The sequence below is a fragment of the Periplaneta americana genome, chromosome 8, assembly GCF_040183065.1.
Source record: "Periplaneta americana isolate PAMFEO1 chromosome 8, P.americana_PAMFEO1_priV1, whole genome shotgun sequence".
In the NCBI taxonomy this organism is placed as follows: domain Eukaryota; kingdom Metazoa; phylum Arthropoda; class Insecta; order Blattodea; family Blattidae; genus Periplaneta; species Periplaneta americana.
Window position 1 is genome coordinate 163,650,586 of NC_091124.1, and position 23,892 is coordinate 163,674,477.

Consider the following 23,892-nt stretch of genomic DNA (forward strand, 5'->3'; position numbering starts at 1 on the left):
TAACTTCGAAAAACTTACATCTATTCTCTTTTTCTTTTCAGTTATTTTTTTTTCCGTTCCTTTTTCCATCAGAATATTAGCATTACACATATTTCACATTCATATTAAGAAAAAGAAAGAAAGAAAGAAAGAAAGAAAGAAAGAAGGGAAGAGAAGAAAAGAAATGAAAGAGAGAATAGGAGGAAGAAACAGAAGAGAGAAAATTAAATAAGGAAAGAAAAAAGAAAAAGGAAAAAAAGTTTTTAATATACCGTACTAAAAAGTGAGAGATGTCCAAGAAGTGAGGATGAATCGCTTTAACATGGATGCTTAAATAATGAACAAATTAATTTTCACTCCTGTAAGAGGTGAGAATAAATAAGAAATTGAACCCATTTCACATGTTCTTCCTGTAAATTATTTGAAGTTAAGGGGACACTAAACTTAAAAATTGGAGAAAAAGTGTCATAGAAGTGAAAAATTAAATTTCTACACTAATTTACGTGACAGAACTAAATCAATACGCAGAATTCTTCCCCTATTCATTGAGAAGTCACAATCAAATGCACAAAGCCAAAAAATTATAATTAAAAGTGATATTTCAATTAATGATTGATTAAAAATTGAAATATTTTTTATTTTGAAAAGTATTGGATCTAATGAGCTGAGATTTTGCATGTTACTTTCCATGTGTATATTAAACTTTTTCTCCAAATTTGAAAAAGATTGGTTAAATAGGAAAAAAGTTCCAAAATATAGTTGAGTGTCCCCTTAAATGTAAGTCTAAGGTATATAATACAAATGTATAGATGTGTTTATAATTAATACGAGGGTTGTATCGAAAATCATGATCTCTTTTTGAATTAAACATATTATTGTACTGAATAAGACATCTATTTGTGAACCATTTAAACTAACGGTCCCACAATAATAGCTGAAAGGTGGCAGACTATTGTGGTTCATTTCGACAACATGCTGTCATAGAATTTATAGCGAAAGAGAACATTTCGCCTTGGGAAATTCACAGATAATTAAAGAAAGTTTATGAAGCATTTTGTTTGAGTTTCGTTAATGTTTGAAGATGAGTACGGAATTTTAAAGCTGATCAACCCTACTCTGGCTGTCTATCAACAACCTTGATGGAAGACGACAAAAACTGACTTGATACCCTTATCAAGGTGAATCGTCATGCACAGGTTCGAGAAATGGCTACAAAGCTTAGCGTACATCATAATGTCATCCAAATTCTGTTGGAGGAACTGTGCTACAGACAAATTGGTGTATAATGGGTACCTTGTTTTCTTTCAGAGGAACAAAAATAGCAGCGTCAAAACATATGCCATCAATTAATTTATACAGCACTACAGTGAACAGGGTGATAACTTTCTCTTAAGCATAGTGACAGGCGAATAAAGTCGGTTTCATCATTTTGATCTCGAAAGCAAATGCCAAAGCATGGTGTCATCCATAACTGCCAATGAAGAAGAAACTTCCAAATAGCTTCCAAAGCTATGGACACTGTGTTTTGGAATGCTGAAAATGTTGTAATGATTGACATTTTGGCTCGCAAACAAACTACTAATGCAGATCAGTATCAGGAAAAGTCTCTTTTATTGAGTGCTGTGTGACAAATGACATGGCAGAAAAGCCTTTTTCTAATATGACACTGCATAACAACATACAGCATGTTCCATCATGCAATGCATTGAAAGAAACAGCTGGAAGATTCTTAAATCCCACTACAGCCCAGATTTGGCACTATCAGGCTTTCACCTTATTGGTTTCGTCAAGGAAAGTCTGAGAGGGCAACAATTCAAGATGAGAAAGATGTGGAAGAACCATACGTCATAGGCTGCATATCACTGAAGGGACTTCTATCGCACAGGCATGTTAAAATTGATAGAGCACTGACAAAATGTGTTGATCGAGCTAGAGATTATAAAAAAAAAAATAAGGAATTTTTTTTAGAAATAATTTGATATACACATTTTCCTTTTACACGATTTTAAATCTCCACAAAAAAGCGAGGAATTATGACTCTTGATACAACTTTCGTACATCAGAGGTACAATACAAAGTCTATTTTTGTGTATTTCACTCATCTATTTCTAGATTTAATGTAAATAAAAACACTTAATTTGTAGTAAGACATATATAGTTTCCACCAGTGACATATTCAGGAATCATCTTATGAAAGGACAGCAAGACTAAGTTTTTAAGGTTTCCTTTCTTTTTATTTTAAGAGAGACTTGTTCTTAGAAAGGAAAGCATTATTATTATGTAAAATCATGCACTTCAATTGTCCGGTGTGCAGATTGGAGCTTATTAGGAGAAAAGAAAAAAAGCAAAATTCTTCTCGTGCTTGTTTTAAATTTCGAATTTTTTTTAAGAGGTGCATATATTCCCTTTGTTTCCACGAATACACCCCTGGTTTCCACCTTTGTATGAGTACCAGAATGCAATGTGTACACAAGTTAAAATGTAATTGTTTATATTTAGAAATACATATATTTTATGACGAAGTTAGTGTGATGTGCAGTGAAGCACTTCATACAGTATTTTCTATTTTCTAACTCTTTACCTCGCCTTCCCATGGTACGACCTATTTCAACTAAAAAGACAATAAAGACCGAGTAACAGCTGAATAATTGTCATATTTAAAATGGAGAAAATATCATTGCAAAGTCTGTCCAAAAGGTTTTAAGGTAGACTATTAGGCCAAAACACTTCTATCGCACTACAAATAGAACATTCATTGGTTCTCTTAAACGAACCAACTGACCTAATGTGACTGAATTTATCATCATCATCATCATCATCATCATCATCATCATCATCATTATTATTATTATTATTATTATTATTATTATTATTATTATTATTATTATTATTATTATTATAGAGTATGAAATACAATGTCAATATCAGCATTCTCATAAAGGGAATTATTCTTTCAGTGAAAATAAACTTTCAGTTTCATAAAACTTTATTAAGATTCTTATTATGGTACTAGTGTTATCTTAAGTTAAATAGGAAACATTCTCGTATTATTTTGTGTGGTTAAATTTAGTTCTGCAGTAAATTTACCACAGAGTGATTCCACATTAGACTTGACGATTTTAGTAAGATTTGAGTCTGGTGAAACTTACATATATCACATATCTTCACTATTTTTAGTCTTTGTTATTTATATATATACTAGAGAACTTCATTTCAGCTAGATATATAATGTAATGAAAAATACTTTGAAATTACTTGTCTTAATCCAGTATTAAATGGTTTGCATTGGCTGTAAGTGCACATCGGAAGGTTTATTAAGAAGAGCTGTTAAAATTTAATTACTGAGATGGTACAATATTTACAAAAAGGGCAAGAATATTTATGACTCATATTTCTTATTTCACTCTTACCATCATCCCACGATAAACTGTAAACACTATCAAAACATTTGGAATCCATGACATCATTCCAAAAATAATTACTTCAACCATTAAAGGGTCTGTGGCAATTCTGAAAAATCATTTATACGGAATATCATAATACCCCCCCCCCCCCTTTTCTATTCGTTAGTGTGTGATTGTTACAAATATATGTACAAATTTATTATTTCTTAAACTTAAGCTCCTAGTTCACATTTAAATTTGGCTCATCTATCTTACTGTAATCATTACTATTCTTATATGTGTGTTATTCTGTGTTTTTGGCAACCCAGGATGCCTGGGCAGACTATTTCTTGAAATAAATTATATATAATTAGAACAAGGTTGAGTTTATTCTAATTAAAATTATATGATCTAATTGTACATATATTTGCATATTTTAGCCTTTTTTACTATTTACTCATATTTCGAACATTTAAATGCATATGTTGTCATATTTTATTCCCCCTTTTTTTTTTTAATATACATAAGTTGAGAAAATTTTTATGCCGAGTAGAGCAAATATTGGTTTTTTTAATCTCGCAAAAAAAAAAAAAAAACACCTTTCAGCTTACGTTATGGGGATGACTAAGCAACTATCATCTCGATTTCAAAGTCATCTGCAGTAAGACTGTTGCAAAAAGAACTTCAGGTAGCTGTTTTGACAGGGTGGCGTAATTAAGGGAGAATACAGTAACATACTGAGTTGGATTTTTCCTTCCAGAGCAAGTGACATGATTTCATTGTATTTACACTTCACCTCAGTTCACAGTAAGAGCTTAAGATGTCACGACAGTTCTATTTAGTACGATTTATTTTTTGGAAACACTTATATAGTCAATAAATGAAGTTCATTTTATTTTAAATTTTATGTAATGAATATTTATTTAAGTTGAATCGTACCAACTATCAAAACTAAAATAAAATGCTATAAACGAAGCAAAGGACATTTTTAGGTTATATCTTTATATCTGAAAAGCAATCAGTCATTTTTTTACAAACAGCACTAGATTATTTTCATTTTTTCAAATGTTTTGTTGAAGACTAAAGGATATATTTTGAAAATATTATGTAATATTTGGTAATATTTAGCATAAACATTCTTGTCCTATTCATAAATAAAACTCTGAACCAATAAGACTATTCACGGACTAGTTTCTAGCAAAGAATATTCACTATTCAAGCTATTTTCTGCAGTTATCTTTCAAATAAAGAGTGTATATGAGTTACAGTGTCACACTGGAGCCTAATTAAATTTGTTCTCAAAATAGCAATATTTTAGAAGTGATTAATTGTAATTAAGACTTTCATGATGTTGAACATGCTAATGTTGAACATGGCCATTTTGGGTATTTATAAAATTCTATAAACGTTGAACTAAGTGATTAATTAAATGTAAGATTAATCTCAATATACAGAATTGTCTTTTCTCTGAAGCTTTATTAACATTAACCAAATGGTTTGCCGTTTTTGAAAGAAAGGCGTGTTATTCATTGCAACTACATATACACTCATTTTCACCTAACTGTTTACTTTTACATCTATCATATTTTCTCTGAAGGAAATTTCTCCAGTTAAACGTTATCTCTGCATATGCTGATTTCACAGTTGAAGACACAAAGCTTCAGCCACTTTTCACATCACATTTACTCCCATGTTTTCATCGTTGTTTATCCTGCTGTGACTTTTCAAACCTTCTATCTTCATTCTTCAGATGACATGTTGTTTCACAGATGCTCTTCATTGACAGCACTTTCATAGTTTGTTAAAAAGTATGTTACCTATACAAGAATGACTATGTACCATTACAGAATGCAATAAAATATATCGTGAGAATAAAGTTAGTTGGTTCCCAGAGTAAAATGTTTGACAATCAAGTCATTGCACATATGTAGAAGGTGTGGAAAAATGAAATTTTGAATTGACATGTTCACGAGATAAGAACAGAGTAATGGTGATCCTGGTTATGAAATTTTGTCTACATGCACCTTTATAATAATGAACAAAGAGATATTTCCGTGAAGTAAATGAGTCAAAGAAGTATACTTCCTTATCTGGTGGAAACAACATTAGATAACAATATTTATTCTCATATGTGTATTATCTTTCCAAATAAATTCATCATTGCATTATTATTCTTGAGTTAATATATAAATTATAAATTAATATATAAATTATATCACCATTGTGGAATCCTGGGAAACGAGAATGTGGATGCTTTAGCAAAGAAGGGGAGGACTGCTACTTACAGACCTGTTACTAAATCTACGTATTACTCTGTGAAGAGATTTATTAAATCTACATACTTAGACTTCAACAAACAAAATTTGATAACTCGATCCCAAGGGAAAAAATGGAACTCTCTGCATCAAAATCCACAGTTAATTCCCGATTTACCACGAAAATCGTCTGTAGCTGCATTTAGATTGGCAACAGGCCATGATTGTTTGGCCAAACACCTGCATAGAATTGGAATATATCAGTCCCCTAACTACCCATTGTGCAACTCAAACCAAGAAATGGATTCGGAGCACCTCAAAATCTGTGCTTCAGTGGCTGGTCATGATAATATCTTTGAAAAATATTGGAGTGCAAGATGTCAAATGACTTTATTGTCAAACGCCTGGCATTAGAAAACAACAACAACATATCACCAACAAGACTTCAGATATTGAAATATTTTTGTAATGATGTACAATTATTCTGTCACTCTTGTATAAGCCATTGTACCAAAAATAGTAAAATAATCAACTCCATACAATAACAGTTGACTATTTTAGCATTTCTTAAGGTAATTTTGTGTGTACATGATATATGTACACAACATCACTGCTGATGATGCTACATATCACAGAAATAGCCAACACTTATCTGTAGATACAACTCACGATATCACCCACAAAATAATAAAATAAACGGGAAGGAATAGGAGTGGGATAGTCACAACTTACTTTGTGACTTTGAATATCCTGAGCAAGCGCAAAGCGCGGAGCACCGACAGGCCGAACGAGGCCTGCTTTACTTCGGTCCAAATCACTTCAAATATGGAGCCACAGATCACAACGCAGTCAAAACGGTTGAACGACGACTCGAAATAGATACGTGGCCCCAATGCATACATCTTGATGAACATTTCCAACATGAAAAGGCCGAGGAATACAAACTCCGCTATATCTGCAAAGTGAAGGAAAAATAATAATTAATAAATCATTCATATATTAATGATAAGTTATAATAATATTTAAATCAAATATTCATATTAGAATATTTTGTGTATAAAAATTAAAAGGTTTATTATAGAATAACGACACACTGGTGTCTATGAAGGAGGAAAGAGACCAAAGCAAGTGTAGGAAATAAGTGTTGTTTTAAGCACAGAGAGAACTAGCTGCTTGGCAAACGACGTGGTTGAAAATATTCCAGTTGATTAAAACCATTCAATTAGATTTTAGATAGTCTCTTCTGCTCCACAGTAAAGAAGTACGAGGTGTGTTCTTAAAGTAAGTTCCAAAAGGGTAGAGTAAGTAAATGGGAAGACATTTACAAACCATTTTTGTTGCATTGTATTCCCCACACTTCAATTACTTCTCACCATAATCTCCACCATTATTGAGGCATTTATCGAGTGGTGGCACAAGTCTTTCTATCCCCTCATTGTAGAATTCGCCCGCCTGCAATGCAAACCACTCCCGCACTGCTGTTTTCACTTCATCGTCGTCATCAAAACACTGACCACCAAGGAACTTCTTGAGGTACAGGAAGAGATGAAAGTCACTCGGAGCCAAATCCGGACTGTAGTGGGGATGGTCAATTTGTTCCCAGCCAAATTTCAAGATGAGATTTTGGGTGTCACGAGCTGTGTGTGCCCGAGTGTTGTCATGAAGCAATACAACTCCATCGGTCAGCATCCCATGTCTCTTGTTCTGAATTGCACGATGGAGCTTCTTCAAGGTCTGACAATAGGTTTCTCTGTTAATGGTTTCACCCCAAGGCAAGAATTCGATGAGTAGGACTCCTTTTCTGTCCCAAAAAACAGTGCACATGATCTTGCGTGTTGACATGGTTTGTTTGAATTTCTTTTTCCTTGGCGATGCAGTGTGCCTCCATTCCATGGACTGCTGCTTCGATTCAGGTGTCATGTGAGGCACCCAAGTCTCGTCACCTGTCATGATATGGTCAAGAAACTCATTGCCTTGCTCATTGTAACGTGTGAGAAAGCTCAATGCACTGGAAGCTCGTTTGGTTTTGTGTTCCTTGGTGAGCATCTTGGGTACCCATCGTGAGCACAATTTTCGATATCGTAATCGATCTGTCACAATTTTGTAGAGAACACTCCGCGACATTTGTGGAAAATTCAAGGAAAGTGAAGAAATTGTGAACCTCCTGTCCTCATGAATTTTTTCATCGACAGCACGCAACAAATCGTCATTGATCAAAGATGGCCGACTGGTACGCTGCTTGTCATGCACAGAGATGCGGCCCTCCTTGAACTTCCTAACCCATCTCCTGACCATTGCATCACTAATGGCATCATCACCATACACCTCACAAAGTTGATGATGAATGTCAGCTGGTTTGAAGTTTCTCGCATTCAAGAAACAGATAACAGACCGCATCTCACAGTTGGCGGGGTGCTCGATCACTTTAAACATTTCAACTGATCACAACTAACCACACACACGGACTGAAGCTCTGAAACTGCGTGCACAGCTTGCCTGAGGACTGAAGAAGAAAACACGCATGCACAAAATAACGATTGCAGCAATGCGACGGCTATAATTGAAAACGGAACTTACTTTAAGAACACACCTCGTAAGTGGAACAGAGCATGTTTATGCATGAATATCGTATGTAGGTCTTTAGGTGTGCTAAAAGAATGATTGTAAAATTGTAAAACCTTATAAGTCATCACTAAGCAGAAATTGACTCTGTAAAGAAAAGATTTAAAGATTGTGGTTGGCTAACTAATGAGGCATTGTGAGAAAACATGCTCAGAATGGAACTATATGAAGGAAATGATGAAAACCTCAAGTGTAAGCTTTATATTCTAGAAGAAGAGACAGTATGGCATGTAACAGTAAATCCGATTCATTATGTATCAGAAGATATATAAAATGTTTGGTAATATAAATACTACACAGAAAACAGTACTAAAAGAAATGAGAGAGTTAGTTTCCAGAAATGATTAAGATTTCAGGACTGTTTAATCAGTTTCGTCCTTCTTATGTTAAAGAGATAGGTACTATGATTTCATTAGTATAAAGTGTTAAGGACTAAACTAGCATGGCTCTAAATATACTCTTTTACACAGTAAAACTTGTGCAAGGCAGAACTTGTCTAATGTGAACATTTTATTTAGTCCAGGCAGACAGAATATGCATTACAGTGTTACTGTTTTTGTATACTGTAGCTTTAATTACTCAGTCTGATTAATGATTATTAATGCTAGTCAGTCAGTTATTTATTCGGACAGGTAATTTCTTACCACCTAAAGCTTGAACAAGGTAATGTATTATTGTACCAAAAGAAGAGCAATTATTTACTATAGATTTTCTAAAAAAAATTGTAAAAGAGAATTAGGAAACAGACAGATGCAGGAAAAAAACAGAAAATTGCTATGAAAGAGTAATGGAACGGAGAAAAATTCTCTCCGGCACCGGGATTTGAACCCGGGTTTTCAGCTCTGCATGCTGATGCTTTATCGACTAAGCCACGCTGGATACCACCCCGGCATTGGATAGAATTGCCTCAGATTAAGCTCCAACTCTTGGGTTCCCTCTAGTGGCCTCCCTCTGCACTACGTCATAGATGTCTATGAACGTAGGACCGAAATCCACACATGTGCTGAGGTGCACTCGTTATGAGTGACTAGTTGGCTGGGATCCGACGGAATAAGCACCGTCTTAAATCACGAAGTGATTTACGCATATCATATATATTATTTTAATGTATCGAAGTACATATGATATTTCCATGCAGATAATCTGCGTCATCATACGATAAAAGAGTAATGGAACGGAGAAAAATTCTCTCCGGAATAAGCGCTGTCTTAAATCACGAAGTGATTTACGCATATCATATATATTATTTTAATGTATCGAAGTACATATGATATTTCCATGCAGATAATCTGCGTCATCATACGATAAAAGAGTAATGGAACGGAGAAAAATTCTCTCTGGAATAAGCGCCGTCTTAAATCACGAAGTGATTTACGCATATCATATATATTATTTTAATGTATCGAAGTACATATGATATTTCCATGCAGATAATCTGCGTCATCATACGATAAAAGAGTAATGGAACGGAGAAAAATTCTCTCTGGAATAAGCGCCGTCTTAAATCACGAAGTGATTTACGCATATCATATATATTATTTTAATGTACCGAAGTACATATGATATTTCCATGGAGATATTCTGCGTCATCATACGATGAAAGAGTAATGGAACGGAGAAAAATTCCGTCGGATTCCGGCCAACTAGTCACTCATAACGAGTGCACCTCAGCACATGTGTGGACTTCGGTCCTACATTCATAGACATCTATGACGTAGTGCAGAGGGCGGCCACTAGAGGGAACCCAAGAGTTGGAGCTTAATCTGAGACAATTCTGTCCGACGCCGGGGTGGTATCCGGTGTGGCTTAGTCGATAAAGCATCAGCACGTAGAGATGAAAACCCGGGTTCAAATTCCGGTGCCGGAGAGAATTTTTCTCCGTTCCATTACTCTTTCATCGTATGATCTGCATGGAAATATCATATGTACTTCGGTACATTAAAATAATATATAGAAAATTGCTAGTTTTCTAATTTGTGGACTCACAAATAATGTCTTCTTTCAAGGTGGCATCACTTAGTTACCGGTAATCATTTTTATGTACTGAAAACAATCACCAGTTTTTCCTAGTGTTTTTACAACTTTACCACGTTCTTCCATTAAATAAATTCACATATCACGTTATAAAATAGTATACTATCAGGTGCCAAACTTCTAACTTGATTGTCTACTTGACGACTAATATATATATATATATATATATATATATATATATACACACTGTAATTTTTACCTTGTAACTAAACAATGTTGCAATTTTATGCTAGACTATCCACAAATATAATAAACTAATTGGCATGTTTTTACATGTAATGACATTTGCACTCCAGAGTTGCTTTATGTCACTAAATCAAAACTAATTTAATCTTAGGCTTCAGTCCTCCAGAGTTTCACAGCCAGAATTGATCTTCAAAATGAATATTTCTAGTTTTAATAGGTGATTGTTTAGCCAAATGTCTGAAGACAGGTCTGAACCTCGCATGTGATACAAAAAAGGCACCACTTATGAGGCAACTAGGCCAGGAGGTAATGGGATAGGATGGCCAGATCCTTTCCCCCTCCATTGCATACATCACCAACTAGCTACATATTACACTAGTCAGACTTCAGATAATAGGTCACATGAAACGAATTGTTTTTCTCATGGTTGGTAACCGTCAGAAAAATGCTGCCCTCTGTGCAGCCACATAATGAGGGTAATAAAGCAATATTCTTCCACTCAGCTAGTAGAACTCAACTGATCCAAAAAGTACAAAATGTGTTTGCCATAATAACCAAAATGAACGAAAATGTTAGCTATTGGTGTGAAAGAAGCACATTGTTAAATATTGGTATTTTCTTGATCTAAAAGAGGGAGAAAGCAATGTTGCGTTGTTAGGAAGAAGTATAGACCGGACTTTTTGCACTGTTTTTAAGGAATAAGGAATTCATAACATTTCGAAGAGTAGTCCTATCTTTGTCTTCAGATAAAAATAATAGAGGTGAGAGTATCCTACTGGTTGGGATCCTTACAAACACCTATTCTGCTTATCTGACCCATGTTTCCCAGTAGAGTACACTTTGATCAATCAAGCAGAATAATTATTTATAATGACCTCAACATGTAGCACACTCTTCTCAACTTTCTTAGAAATAGAAAAAGTTCAATCTATACTTCTTGAATTGTTTCTTACGAAATACAGTAGCGTGCAAATTAATCCGAACGTAATTACTTATGCAAAAACACTCAAACTGGATAAAAAAAGGATCTAAGACATACCTCAGTAATCTATGTGGCCTCCCTTGTTCCTAATAACAGCTCTGAGACGATTTGGCATGGATTCCACTAATTTCCCACAAATATTCTTCATTTCTTCATCGCGAAACCATACACCAATGAGGGCAGAAATCATCTGCTCCTTTGTAGAACAATCCATTTTTTGCATTCTTCTTTTGCAAATTGACCACAAGTTCTCAATGGGGTTGATGTCGGGTGAGTTGCCTGGCCAGGGGAGTACCTAAATATTCTTCTTGTTGAAGAATTCTGCAGTTTTTCGAGACGTATGGCATGGTGCCAGGTCTTGTTGGAACACACCTCTGCCATCCGGAAATGATTTTTGCAGCTGGGGTACGATTCTGGTTTCCAATAAGTGAATATATTTGTCAGAATTTATCATTCCCTTGATAGGTATTAATGCTCCAGGCCCTTCATGTGTAAAACAACCCCAAAACATTACTTTAGGGGGGTATTTGGGTGCTTGTTGGAGATGAGCTGCTGTTACTTTTTTGGATCCTTTCCGTACGTAAGAAACACGGTGGCCTTGGACCTCGAAATGAGACTCATCGGAAAAAAGTACATTCTTCCAGTCATTCACTGTCCAGTGTTGATGTAATTTTGCCCACATTAAGCGTTTTTTGCACATAACAGGGGTTAGCAGTTGCTTCTTAATAGGCTTACGAGCCCTTCGTCCAGCTTCCAAAAGCCTACACCGCACTGTTGTGACGTGAATATTCGCCCCAGTGGTAGCCATTAACCCGCGGGTTAAGTCGAAAGCAGTTAGTCTAGGATTTAATTTACTTTTCCTGACAATTAAATAATCATCTGCAGGTGAAGTCTTTCTTTTCCGGCCACAGTTTCCTTTTTTCTGGGGTGTGATGGATCCAGTCTCCCTGTATCGTTTTATGATCGAATTAACAGTAGCCAAACCGATGTGACATTCTGCAGCAATTTGCCTCTGTGTCATAGAAGAATGCTCTGCTAATGTTATAATTTTAGACCATTTTCATGGAGTTGTATCCGTTTGTGAAGACGACAGAATGTACACAGGATTGCAGTATTAAGTCTTCAACACAACTGAAATGCTTGTAAGTACAAAACGACAGGCAAAATGTCACATATTATAAAAAAAATAATAACGACAGACCTTCAACAATGGAATTACACGTACTACAGATGTCAATTAAAGTGGTATGAGCAGCTGTGAGGCCAACAATGACAGAAAATGTAAAAATATGTCGTGTTCGGATTAATTTGCACGCTACTGTACACATAAAATATTTGTCTATAATATCGACCAGTGTTATTAATATAAAAACACGCAGCAAGTATGATAAAATGTAGCGTATTGTATTTCCACTTTTCTTCACAGGAACTAATATTAAAACATCCGAGGAAGCTATGGAAAATTATTAATCATGAAAGGATGGAGGAGATCAAGAATAGACAAGGACAGGTGGACTGAAGAGCAAGTCCCATAGATACATTAAAGAAGAACAATACTTACATAAGAATTTGGTAAGCCATAATGGCTGACCATAATGCTCCACTGCAGTGCACATCGTGTTGAAGAAAACAAGCACGATAACAAACCAGTAGAAGCCTTGTGTTTTTACTGTGTGACGGATCCAAAACCTGTAAATCATACAATACAAGATTCTTGAATAAATTATTTCAATCCTAGTGAGATCCAGCTTTTAGACATTTACATTATGGTATTCAAACTATACACACCTTAACTGCATGTAGCCCCAACAGTATTTTCCAAATTACAATATTACTTATAAACGTTTCAAATTAGAAAAGATTAAAATGATTGCACTACTGCAACTATAATGATTGATGTAAGAATATATTTTTAAATAAAATTTCAATACATGCAAATTTATTTTAAATAAACGTAGCAAGCATTAGATGCTATCATTACAGTACAAAAAAAATTATAAATACAGTTATTTAAATTAATATTTAACTACATTTTTGTTAAAAGAAAGAAAGAAAAATATTAACATAAATGAAAAGGTAATGTGAGGGAGGAAAGAGCACCTATTAGAGCAAAGGTCTTTTAGGCCTGCGATTCTTTTTTCCTCCAGTCGGTACCCTTTCGTATCTCACTTATTTTGTAAAAATAGAAATTCATTCAAAACTTACATATGTCCAGTCAATATGAACATGGTTTATTAAAAAAAAACTAATGTAATTGTTGTATCCCACGCCAGGCTGTCCTCTGGAATCAGATATACTCGCTGTGTGGCTCTGGCAGATAAAGTTTGAATACCACAGGGCTCAAGGAAATAACTAAGTGGATGCAAATCACATACATGTAAAACACACAGATACACAACACACATAAATCTAATACTACGAAAGATAAATAGTGCTACTTGACACTGAAATACTATTACACAGTACACTTAGAACACAGTATTAAAAAATCTGTGAATTTTTATCTAACAAAGAAATCTGTGATGTTTTCTGTTCTCCTTTCATGAAATTTCACAAGGATTTGACTAATTAATTATCTGTATATTTAGTTGTAATGTGACATATTTACTGCTGCAGTTCATTTATTATAGGACACAGTATTAATTATAATTAATTATGTGAACTACAGTTGATATTTCTGACAACTTAAAAAGTAGTACTTTTCTCTTCATACAGTATTTATTTCCTCTTCTGGATTTGCCTTTTCTAGAGAATGGAAGTTTCTAACTAACCACTACTTTTCAATGTTAAATAACCATACAAGAATCAAAACTCTTACTGCACAAATACCGGTACTATGTTCACTGTCACTTCAGACATTCTGTACTTACTGTCGTCTGATATTGTGATAATGGAGGAAGAGAGGAGATATAAACGAGGAGGATGGAGAGGAGCGACAGTGAGGAACAGGGCCGCCGACAGAATTTACGGGCCCCTAAGCAATAGTGTACTTGGACCCCCGTTGAAAAAAGTAAATATTACAAGTTACCAGTTATTCTAACCATAATAATTATTTGCAAAATAAATAAACGATAACCCCATACACAGATACGAACTTAAAAATATACACTTTTATTATGTTGAAAACTTTTAGAAAAACTTCACATTAGCACAATAAATTACATTCATAAAACATTATTCTTAAACATCTGTATTTTCTAACTTGCAGTCCAACATCAACAAACAACTCTACTTGACTTCATTGATGCAAAATCATCAATTATGTCATCAAAATTTAAAGATCTAGCAAGATCGCTCTCCAGACTAAGGAGCGAAGGTTACTCAGTCGTTCTTGACACATTGTTTATCTGAATACATTTTTTATTTCCTTCATTTTGCTAAAGGATCTTTCAGCATTAGAAACTGTCACAGGAATTGTATAGAATATTCTAATGGTTATGCAAATATTTGGAAATAAATTATCAAGTTTTAATTCCCTCAGACTATTTAGAAGATTCATAGGTTTCAGTGGGGTTGGCCCTAAATTAGAGGCATGAATTGATTTTAAATATTTCGGCTCATCAGTGATCTCTTTATTAATATTTTCGTAATATTTTTCACGCAGTCTAGCACCCATATTAATATCTTCCAATTTTTTCTGTCTCTCCTTGTGCTTCTCAGCTCCCGACTTATGCCTGTACTTGTCCATTGTGCAAGTTAAACTATAACCAGTAACACTAATGAACAGAATTTACTAGACAAACGACAATGAAAAGATGAAAGTTTCGACACGAAACATACAATGTACTGAAAAAGAAACGTATCCTGCGACTTCGGTTTGAGAGAGTACACTAGCATATTGTGGTGGGAGTTATAAAGGACAAGCCAATAAATAATTGAACGTTACAAGCGACAGGAACATAGTTCAGGCAAATGCCGGGGCCCTCAATTGTCGTGTCGGTGAATGTTAATGCGGGAAACCAATATTCTATTATATAAAAGTCAAATGTTTATATATGAAGTGGTAATTTGTATTAATTCTACTGTTGTTGAGTTAATATGTCAAATTTATGTAACAAATATTCTTACAAAATTTTATACTACCCGTATGTATCTACGAATAATTATTCGTGATAATAAAAGGTAATCAGACTCACTTAATCTGATGGGCCCTTATTGCTCACAGGCCCATATGCACTTGGCCCTGGTGAGGAATAAGAGAAAGAAGATGAACAGAAAAGAGTGGTAGTAGGGAAATGAAAGAATAAGGAAGGAAGGGTAAAGAAGATACAGGCAAAAAAATAAGAGAGGTGATAAAGAGAAGGGGGAGAAAGAAGACATAGACAAATAAAAAGAGGAGAGGATGATGAGAAAGGAAAGAAAATAGAGAAATGAAAGATGAGAAACATAGCAAGAAGAGAAAGAGGTGGAAGTACATTTCATAAATCCAATCCCACATCAGAGTAGTGGAGGACACGTAAAAATTGATAACAGATGTGGGAAAACTTGATTTGCTGGCAAATGAGGTTTTGGTTCACTAATTTCCAGGGTGCAAGATATCGTGCCAAGGGCTGAAAAGAACTGTGGTAAAAAGTATAGTAGTTAATGATGCTTTTGTAACACCATCAATTCAGTATACCAATTCACTTAAGCCTTCCCTCCACATGGAGGGGTACTGGTAGGTGACCTCTCTTCCCCCCCCCCCCCTTACTCACTGCACCAAATATGGAAACCCGAACTAACAAATATTCTATGTAGGATCTTTGAAAGGAGTCCCCTTCCCTTTCTCCGAGTATTGGCTCCTCAATGGTGTCATCTGATCCTTTAAACCAAAGGGCCCTTGCCAAAATTTCCTGGTGTTTTTTCATAGAGCTGCTCCTCTATGATGCCCATTCTTCCTCTACCTTTGGAGGTTCTTTTAGGAGAAACCAGGAATTTCTGTCACATACAGGGGACTTTTTTTTTAGTTGGTTATTTAACGACGCTGTATCAACTACTAGGTTATTTAGCATTGATGAGATTGGTGATAGCGAGATGATATTTGGCGAGATGAGGCCGAGGATTCACCATAGATTACCTTGCATTCACACACACAGGGGATTTAAACCCCTACTGATCGACTTATGTAAGGGTAAAAAAAAAATCTGTGGATCAGAGAAGTGGAGACAGTGGAAGAAAGAGGCCAAAGCCTCAGCATATACTAAAGCAACTGCTTCTGAATATCTTACTAAAATTATTAGTTTATTTGGCGCACAGACAACAGAGTTAAAAGGGAAAAGTTTCAGATGATGGGACTTGCTGGTGTGGCAGGCAATGGCTCCGAGCATCAGCAGTAACTCCATTTAAGGAAGGTCAATAAAAGAAAAGGCCACGTATTGGAATGGTAAGCTCTCCTGTAACTTGCTATATCCAGACAATGACAGAATTTATTTGCTAATAATCTGTCATCTTTAGAGAAAGTAAACATGAGGAGGGCTTTAGTGATGGACTCCATGATTTTATCAATGCTGTGACAAAGTAATCAATGCTGTAGTAGAAAATGCAGATCCCCAAAGTTTGAGTCAATAAGGCTGCGGAAAAGATAGCAGCAGCAGCAGCAGCAGTAGTAGTATAAGTAGTGGCTATGCGAACACATCTTAAATGAAGTTCGGCCTGGAGTGGCCTTAACTCTGGCAGAAACCACACAGAAGTCTAAGAGGAAGAAGCCTATGCTATTGATAACAAGCCGGAAGTATCTGAACAATATAAAGTTCTGAGTTTACACTAATTTATAAGGTTCACAGTAACCTTATTAGTCTCTTGTAGCCAAAAGAATAAGTCTAACCCACGCTTCTAGAAGAGGAGGCTTCTACTACAGCAGGTCAAGAAGAGGCAATGGTCGTTAGTCCTTAAAACAAAAAAGTAAGTCACAATATCTAAAAGTCATCTTAACTTTCTACAGGTTAATTTATTGCATGGCAGTACCTAAACAGGACTGATTGCTTTGAAAATGTTTACAGATACTACAACCACTACTCCTACAAAAGACTATTAATTCGTAACCTGGTTATAATAAATACAGTCAAGGTTGTGGTATACAGAAGAAGTCTCGTTCAATGGTTTAATGCTGTGGTGACCAACTTCTGCACTGATTTAATGACAGCCATATGGTCATCCTCCTATCTCCTGTAATGGGATAAAGCTGCTAAATATGGTGATATTCTAATGATGAGGCAATACATAATAAATTCTGTATTTGCCTTATATATACCAGATGTAACTTACATTACTCTGATGCTCTTTTGCAATGGCTATCTGTTCAACTTGGGTTACATGCAACAACTTTCCAGAGCAGGACATATGCTATTCTACTTGTGTCTAAGAAAACTTGAGATAATACATAAATACAGACATCTACATTTGCTCAGATAGCAAGTCTGTTTTGGCTACACTAAAATCATTTTGAACCATCTCTAGACTGGTTTACTAATTGTGAAGGTACTTGGACCCACTGATTTCAGTGTAGATAACGAGATGGCTAATGCTTTGGTCAAAAAAGAGAATTTAACTGCCTCTACGTCTTCAGTGGTTTTGTGGTTACCATTTGATCTGAGGTTCATGGATTGAAGCCTGCCAGAGGCAACTGATTTTACAGGACGATAAAATTCTAAACATAGCTTTCTCTGGAAGCAAGTAGTGTTGAAAAGCCTGTGACGTAGATTTACGATATGTAAAAGAACCCTGTGCCTAATAGCTCTAGGCAAAATTCGTTGACCATTCATTGCCCAGGTTGAATTTAGGTGCTGCAAAACATCTGCACCTAAAAGTTTCGTTATACAAAATAAATTACTTCTTCTACTACCTATAAGTATCGTACTCTGAGCACTGAAAGAAGATGTCTAGAAATTCTGGAAGGCACTGAGTGAAGCACCAGCTGTAAGACAGGCTGCCTTGCACTATTAAATTTTAAGTATAGTAGAATGTGAGTTATACGTAATTATGCACAGGTCCTGGCGGGATAAGGGAACACACTGTATATGTAAGTCATGTGACAGTGAAGATAGCTACACTGATCTCAAGGCTGCGGAACTCATACCGATAAGACAGCAAACTCACAAAGTCTAGCTAGCATGCTCCGTCTTTACATGCTATCTTGTGTTCTTTCTAATGGGACATGTTCCAAACATTTGAAAACAATTGCAGGTCATTCAATATCTGTCTAGCAGTCATGTGTGACAGTGAAAGGAAGAGCTATTCATTAGAAGACAAAGTTAGATTTATAAAAGAAGTTCAGGCAAATCCCAACAAAACAGAAACTGAAATTGCAAGAGGTTTGTGGTAAACATGTATAATATAAAAATTAATAATTAAGATATCTTAAAATCTGAGTTCATGACTGAAAAAAAATCATAGTAAATGTAATACATTTATATCAAATATTTAAATTCTAGTCACTATCTATTGAATAAAACATATTTGGACAAGCTAAAAGAATCCTTAAGTGGTCCCAGCTCTCTATGTTCTGTTGAACTGATTCCTAACCCTATACTCAAACCTTATTTATATGTCGTTCTGAGTTGTGTGGAACTTAAATCATTTCCCTTCAGTTATGTATAATCCAGGTTTTACTGTATATAAATATCGTAGCAGAGTTACTGACATGCTACAGTTGCTTGAGAAGACACCTGCAAATCATGGGTAACACTGATGATTCCATGTGTCAAAGAAGAAGAAACTCCCTTACACATTGAGCTCCAATACCCTGAACTGAATGGAGCCAGGTGCAAGTACCTAGGGAACTCCATGGTTCCTGAGGATTTAAAGGGGATCAAATCAACTATTCTATGCAAGTTCATACTTGCCTCTGGCACATGTAAATGAGACGCACAATGAACCAATTAAGTGAGAAAGGAGACAAAGAAGAGGGGAGAAAATGAAGAAAGAAGAGAATAACAAAAGTGAAGGTAGTGGTGCTTATGAGGCTCAATAGCTATTAACTATTTTTAAATAGTATGACTGGAAATATTTCAGTCAACCTGAACAGATTTCAGTACAATGACAGGCTATGTATTCTTTTGTAGTGATCTAACACAACAGTTACCGAACATATTATTATATTATAAAACACACAAGTTTCTACATATGTGGGGATATTTAATCTCTTTATAGAAACAAAAGAGGAATTTAATACGTTATTGAAAATAAGTATCACTAGTTTTCTCCAAATATTTGAGAACAAAGATTGTTCCAGATATCAAAAGACAGTATATATGATGTGTGGATAAGCTTCAGGGCTTCTACCGCGTTGTCTTGGTGTTATTGGCTGACGTTTCGACCGCTGTGTTGTGGCCATCTTCAGAGCAGTTGTTGGAGAAGGAAATAGTCTGCCAGTACTTATATATATATATATATATATATATATATATATATATATATATATATATATATATATATATATATATAGCAGTCTCGATGGGGGGGGGGGGAGTACTTGCTGTGATAGGTCGTAGGTTCTCCTTCTGGCATCTGATTGGTCCTACGTGGTCCAATCCGGTTGAGGTCTGTATGAAGAGGCGTATTCATATTAAATATTTAAAATATTTAAAATAATAAAATAAAAAAATATTCATATTTAATATGAATACGCCCCTTCATACTGTGACAGCGACGTGAGATTCGAACTCACGACCAGCGTCCCGCAAGAGAGAAGATCGCGCGGAGCACTTTGGGATGGCACGCGGCGGAGAGGGGAAAGGGCCAACACGGCGAGAGAGTGGAGAGAGAGTGCGCGCGCATCTGGTGCTGGTAGAGAGGAGAGGGCTCTGGATTTTTCTGGAGTGCCATCTCTAGAGACGCGTGGAACTTTCGAGGCTACGTCGCTGTGGTTATAAATTAAGGACGCGAAGGAATGACAGTAGTTTTCCAGTTATTCAGTCAGTGAGTAAGCCAGAGCAAGCAAGCCAGTCAAGCAAACCGGAGTTCGACTCGAGTGTGCGTCCGCATCTGCGTCAGCATCCGAAGGCCTGAGTTCGAGTGCAGTGGACCGCAGTTGGAGGGACCTGAGTTCGAGTGCAGTGGACCGCAGTTGGAGGGACCCGAGTTCGAGTACAGTGAACTGTCTCTGAAGGTCTGTGGTTCGAGATACTGTGAACTCGAGTGACTGAGATAGAAGAACTGTGAACTGAGAACTGATAGTTCTGATTTGTAAATAGTGCTTTGTAAATATTAGTTAAGATTAACAGTTCATTGTTGTCCGTACTAGTCCAAGTAAATTGTCATTGTCGTCGGTGGAGTTTTATAACGAATATTGTGTTGAGTGAAAATTCAATTGTTGACGAGAGCGTTTAAGGCGAATTGTAGAAAGGAATTATTGTTGGAAGAATAAAATCCTATTGTTGAGTTGAAACAAAAATTACAATACAGACCTCAACCGGATTGGACCACGTAGGACCAATCAGATGCCAGAAGGAGAACCTACGACCTATCACAGCAAGTACTCCCCCCCCCCCATCGAGATTGCTATATATATAAGAGCTGGCAGACTATTTCCTTATCCAACAACTGCTCTGAAGATGGCCACAACACAGCGGTCGAAACGTCAGCCAATAACACCAAGACAACGCGGCAGAAGCCCTGAAGCTTATCCACACACCATGTACACCAGCTGCGGAAGCCTACGCGAACACAGTATATATGAGTTTTTATGTCATAAAGAAAGCTTCTGAAACATGAGATTTGCTCATATGCGTGTTTCTGACTTTTTATATCTTTTATGTACTTAATTCAGTATATCCATCACAGAAGCTTATACATTAAGATTTAAGTCATTTTACATCTCTTACAATTACTATCAGCTGGATTCTCCTTCCTTATGACAAATAACAGTTTGTTATTGCAGAGGGGCAGGAAATAGTCTGTCAATATTTTTCAAACACTAGTATAACAGATGTGTGACTATCCTAAAGTGCTCTAAATCATAATCTACATAACAAAAACTTACTCTAAAAGGGAATAAAGACTATCTAGTTTTTTAATGCTTCACAGAAAAAATGAACTAGCTACAGATGAAGAAAATTATATTTCTTATTTTTAATTAAATTTTTGTATTGTGTATGCTTATGAAAAGACACATAAACTTAACATGTTATATATTTCAAGTAAATTTAAGAAGTTTGTTCAACTTACCTCAATCGCTTCTCTGCTCTCCAAAACTGGAGACATGCTCCTTTGCTTTTTACTTTCGATTTCAAATAGGAAGCTCGAGAAAGCCCTGTCAAGAAAACAACAAAACAGCATTAACACATAAACTTACCTGAACCGTTTTTCTGCTCTCCAAAACTGGAGACATGCTCCTTTGTTTTTTACTTTCGATTTTAAATATGAAGCTCGAGTAAATCCTGCCAAATAAACAACAGAATCATGTTAATTTATAATCTAAGTAGTAGTTTAAACTTTATATGAAGTATTGGCACTAAAGTGCAATTAAAGCCAAACATTGTATGTAGCTTTTTATGTAGGTAGTACTTACATTTGTAAGTTCATTTAGTAAACTTTATCAGGAATCTTTTACCTAATTAATACAAAATTATTTATTTTTATAAAATGAACTAACACGTTACTATAATTTATTGTAGCAAATGATAATGAATGGATCATGATAAAATTAGAACTCTTTTCTTGTTTACATGTGAAGCATTTTGTTGACTGTAAATATCAGTTGGAATTTATCTTAACAATATTTGTTACAAATTAGGTGCAATTTTAATTTTTAACTAATACGTAAATAACTCTAATGTGCAGAATAGTAAACTCTCAAGAATCCATGGGTATAGTGTTTAAAGGAGATGTAGTAACTCGTATTCTTTAATATTATGTTGGCCTAAGTATCCTCAAATCACTTTATTCATTCTGAACAACGGTAGTATTTTAAAGAGTACCTAATTAATGTTCACTAACAACATTTGCGAACTAAGACAAAATATATATCTTTTTAAACAATTCCATTAATTTTCTGGGTATTTCTATAATTCATGGATGTTTACTAAATTCAGAGTGACAAAAAGAAATATCATTTCTCATTAGACCCTATTTCCACCTTGCTTGTAAAATTATTAATTTATGTCGTAACTGATTTTTGGCAGTTTCGTTGTAACTAACAGTTAATAATTTAACTTCGGTGATAATTTCACACTAAAATTTTTCAGCCACTCACTAAGCTTACTGATGCTCAACCGACCAATGACAATTGAACTACAGTACATTGATGATTCAATGCTTCTGGTATAACTGATTGGAATTTTTTTTTATTGATCTCTACAATTTTAGCCTTGTAACCTTTAACATGTATGTATGATAGACATCTCATGAAGTTACTGCAACATTTGGTTTTATTTCACATAAAAATTGGAATTTTAGGCAATAATATACAACTGCCAAAGTTTCATTCATTTCAAGAATGGAAGAAGCATTATTGCAAGTGAACTTAATCTTAATATTAAAAAGTATGCCATTATCAATATAGAAAGACATAAATCCGTAACTTATTATATTAATCGTCAGTAGTAATTGATAATGGTACTGAATCATACAAATAACAAAACAGTGACATTAAAAAATATATATATAAAATTTAGCCTTACATACATTAAAACATAAGAAACTAATTTTTGTAGCAACAAAATTAAACAAGCATTATGATGATGCAAGTCAGCTAACTGAGTTGCTTTGTATAACAGTTTATTAGAAAATTAAGATTTCCTTATTAGAAATCTTAAAATTACTAGAAACTTTCAGTCAAGTTGAATCATGTCAATTAAAAAAAAAGAAATCTATAAGGCAGAATGCTTGCATTTAAAATTACAAACTTCTCTCATTATTTTATAGCAAAGCTGATGAGATCCCACTTTCTGATAAATAGGCATGATTAATTTCACTGACGAAAAGAGGGTACGAATGAAACACAATTACAGGGTTATCCCACATACTGTACTGCCATTTTGGATTTCATGTATTGATAGAATCAGAAATTGTTCCCAATTTAACAAAATATACGATATAAACATTCTTATTATACATCTGTTTTGTACAGTAGCTATTAAGCAAATGTTTGTACAGAAACTTTGTGTCAAATAAATTGTACGGTATAGATATAATTCAAATTTAAAATTTCTGCTCAAAATAACCGTATTAACCCACATTTAATTAAATATAGACAGTACTTTTTAATATAATTACAACTTAAGAATGAAATATTCACTTGGTGGAATAATAAGTTGGAAAATAAATTTGTGAGTTAAAATATGTCTAATAATTCGGTAAAATAGATTGTACAAGAGGCAGGCTGCCAGGATTACGAAAATTTCACTTTTGGTATCATATTTGGGATGGAAGAAAAAATACATAAAAAATTTAAATTCCATTGCAGTTTTGTAATGACAAAGCAAAAGAGAGCCACCGACATAGCTCAATCAGCTAAGGCATTTTCCTGCTGATC

The 23,892-nt window shown here is 34.9% G+C and overlaps 1 protein-coding gene across 28 annotated transcripts in view; it reads right to left on the reverse strand.

The window, feature by feature from the left end:
- Positions 1-23,892, reverse strand: part of cac (calcium voltage-gated channel subunit cacophony) — a 1,051,854-nt gene that overhangs the window by 401,850 nt on the left and 626,112 nt on the right. For 21 of the 28 annotated variants that reach the window (XM_069834011.1, XM_069834005.1, XM_069834019.1 and 18 more), the window contains 3 exons: positions 21,585-21,669; positions 13,003-13,130; positions 6,350-6,572 (listed from right to left, as the gene is read on the reverse strand). In XM_069834011.1, coding sequence (XP_069690112.1) covers positions 6,350-6,572; positions 13,003-13,130; positions 21,585-21,669 — 436 coding nt within the window. Of the gene's footprint in view, positions 1-6,349; positions 6,573-13,002; positions 13,131-21,584; positions 21,670-21,711; positions 21,797-23,892 lie in introns of all 28 variants that reach the window. The other 7 variants (XM_069834017.1, XM_069834006.1, XM_069834003.1 and 4 more) reach the window with 1 other exon arrangement.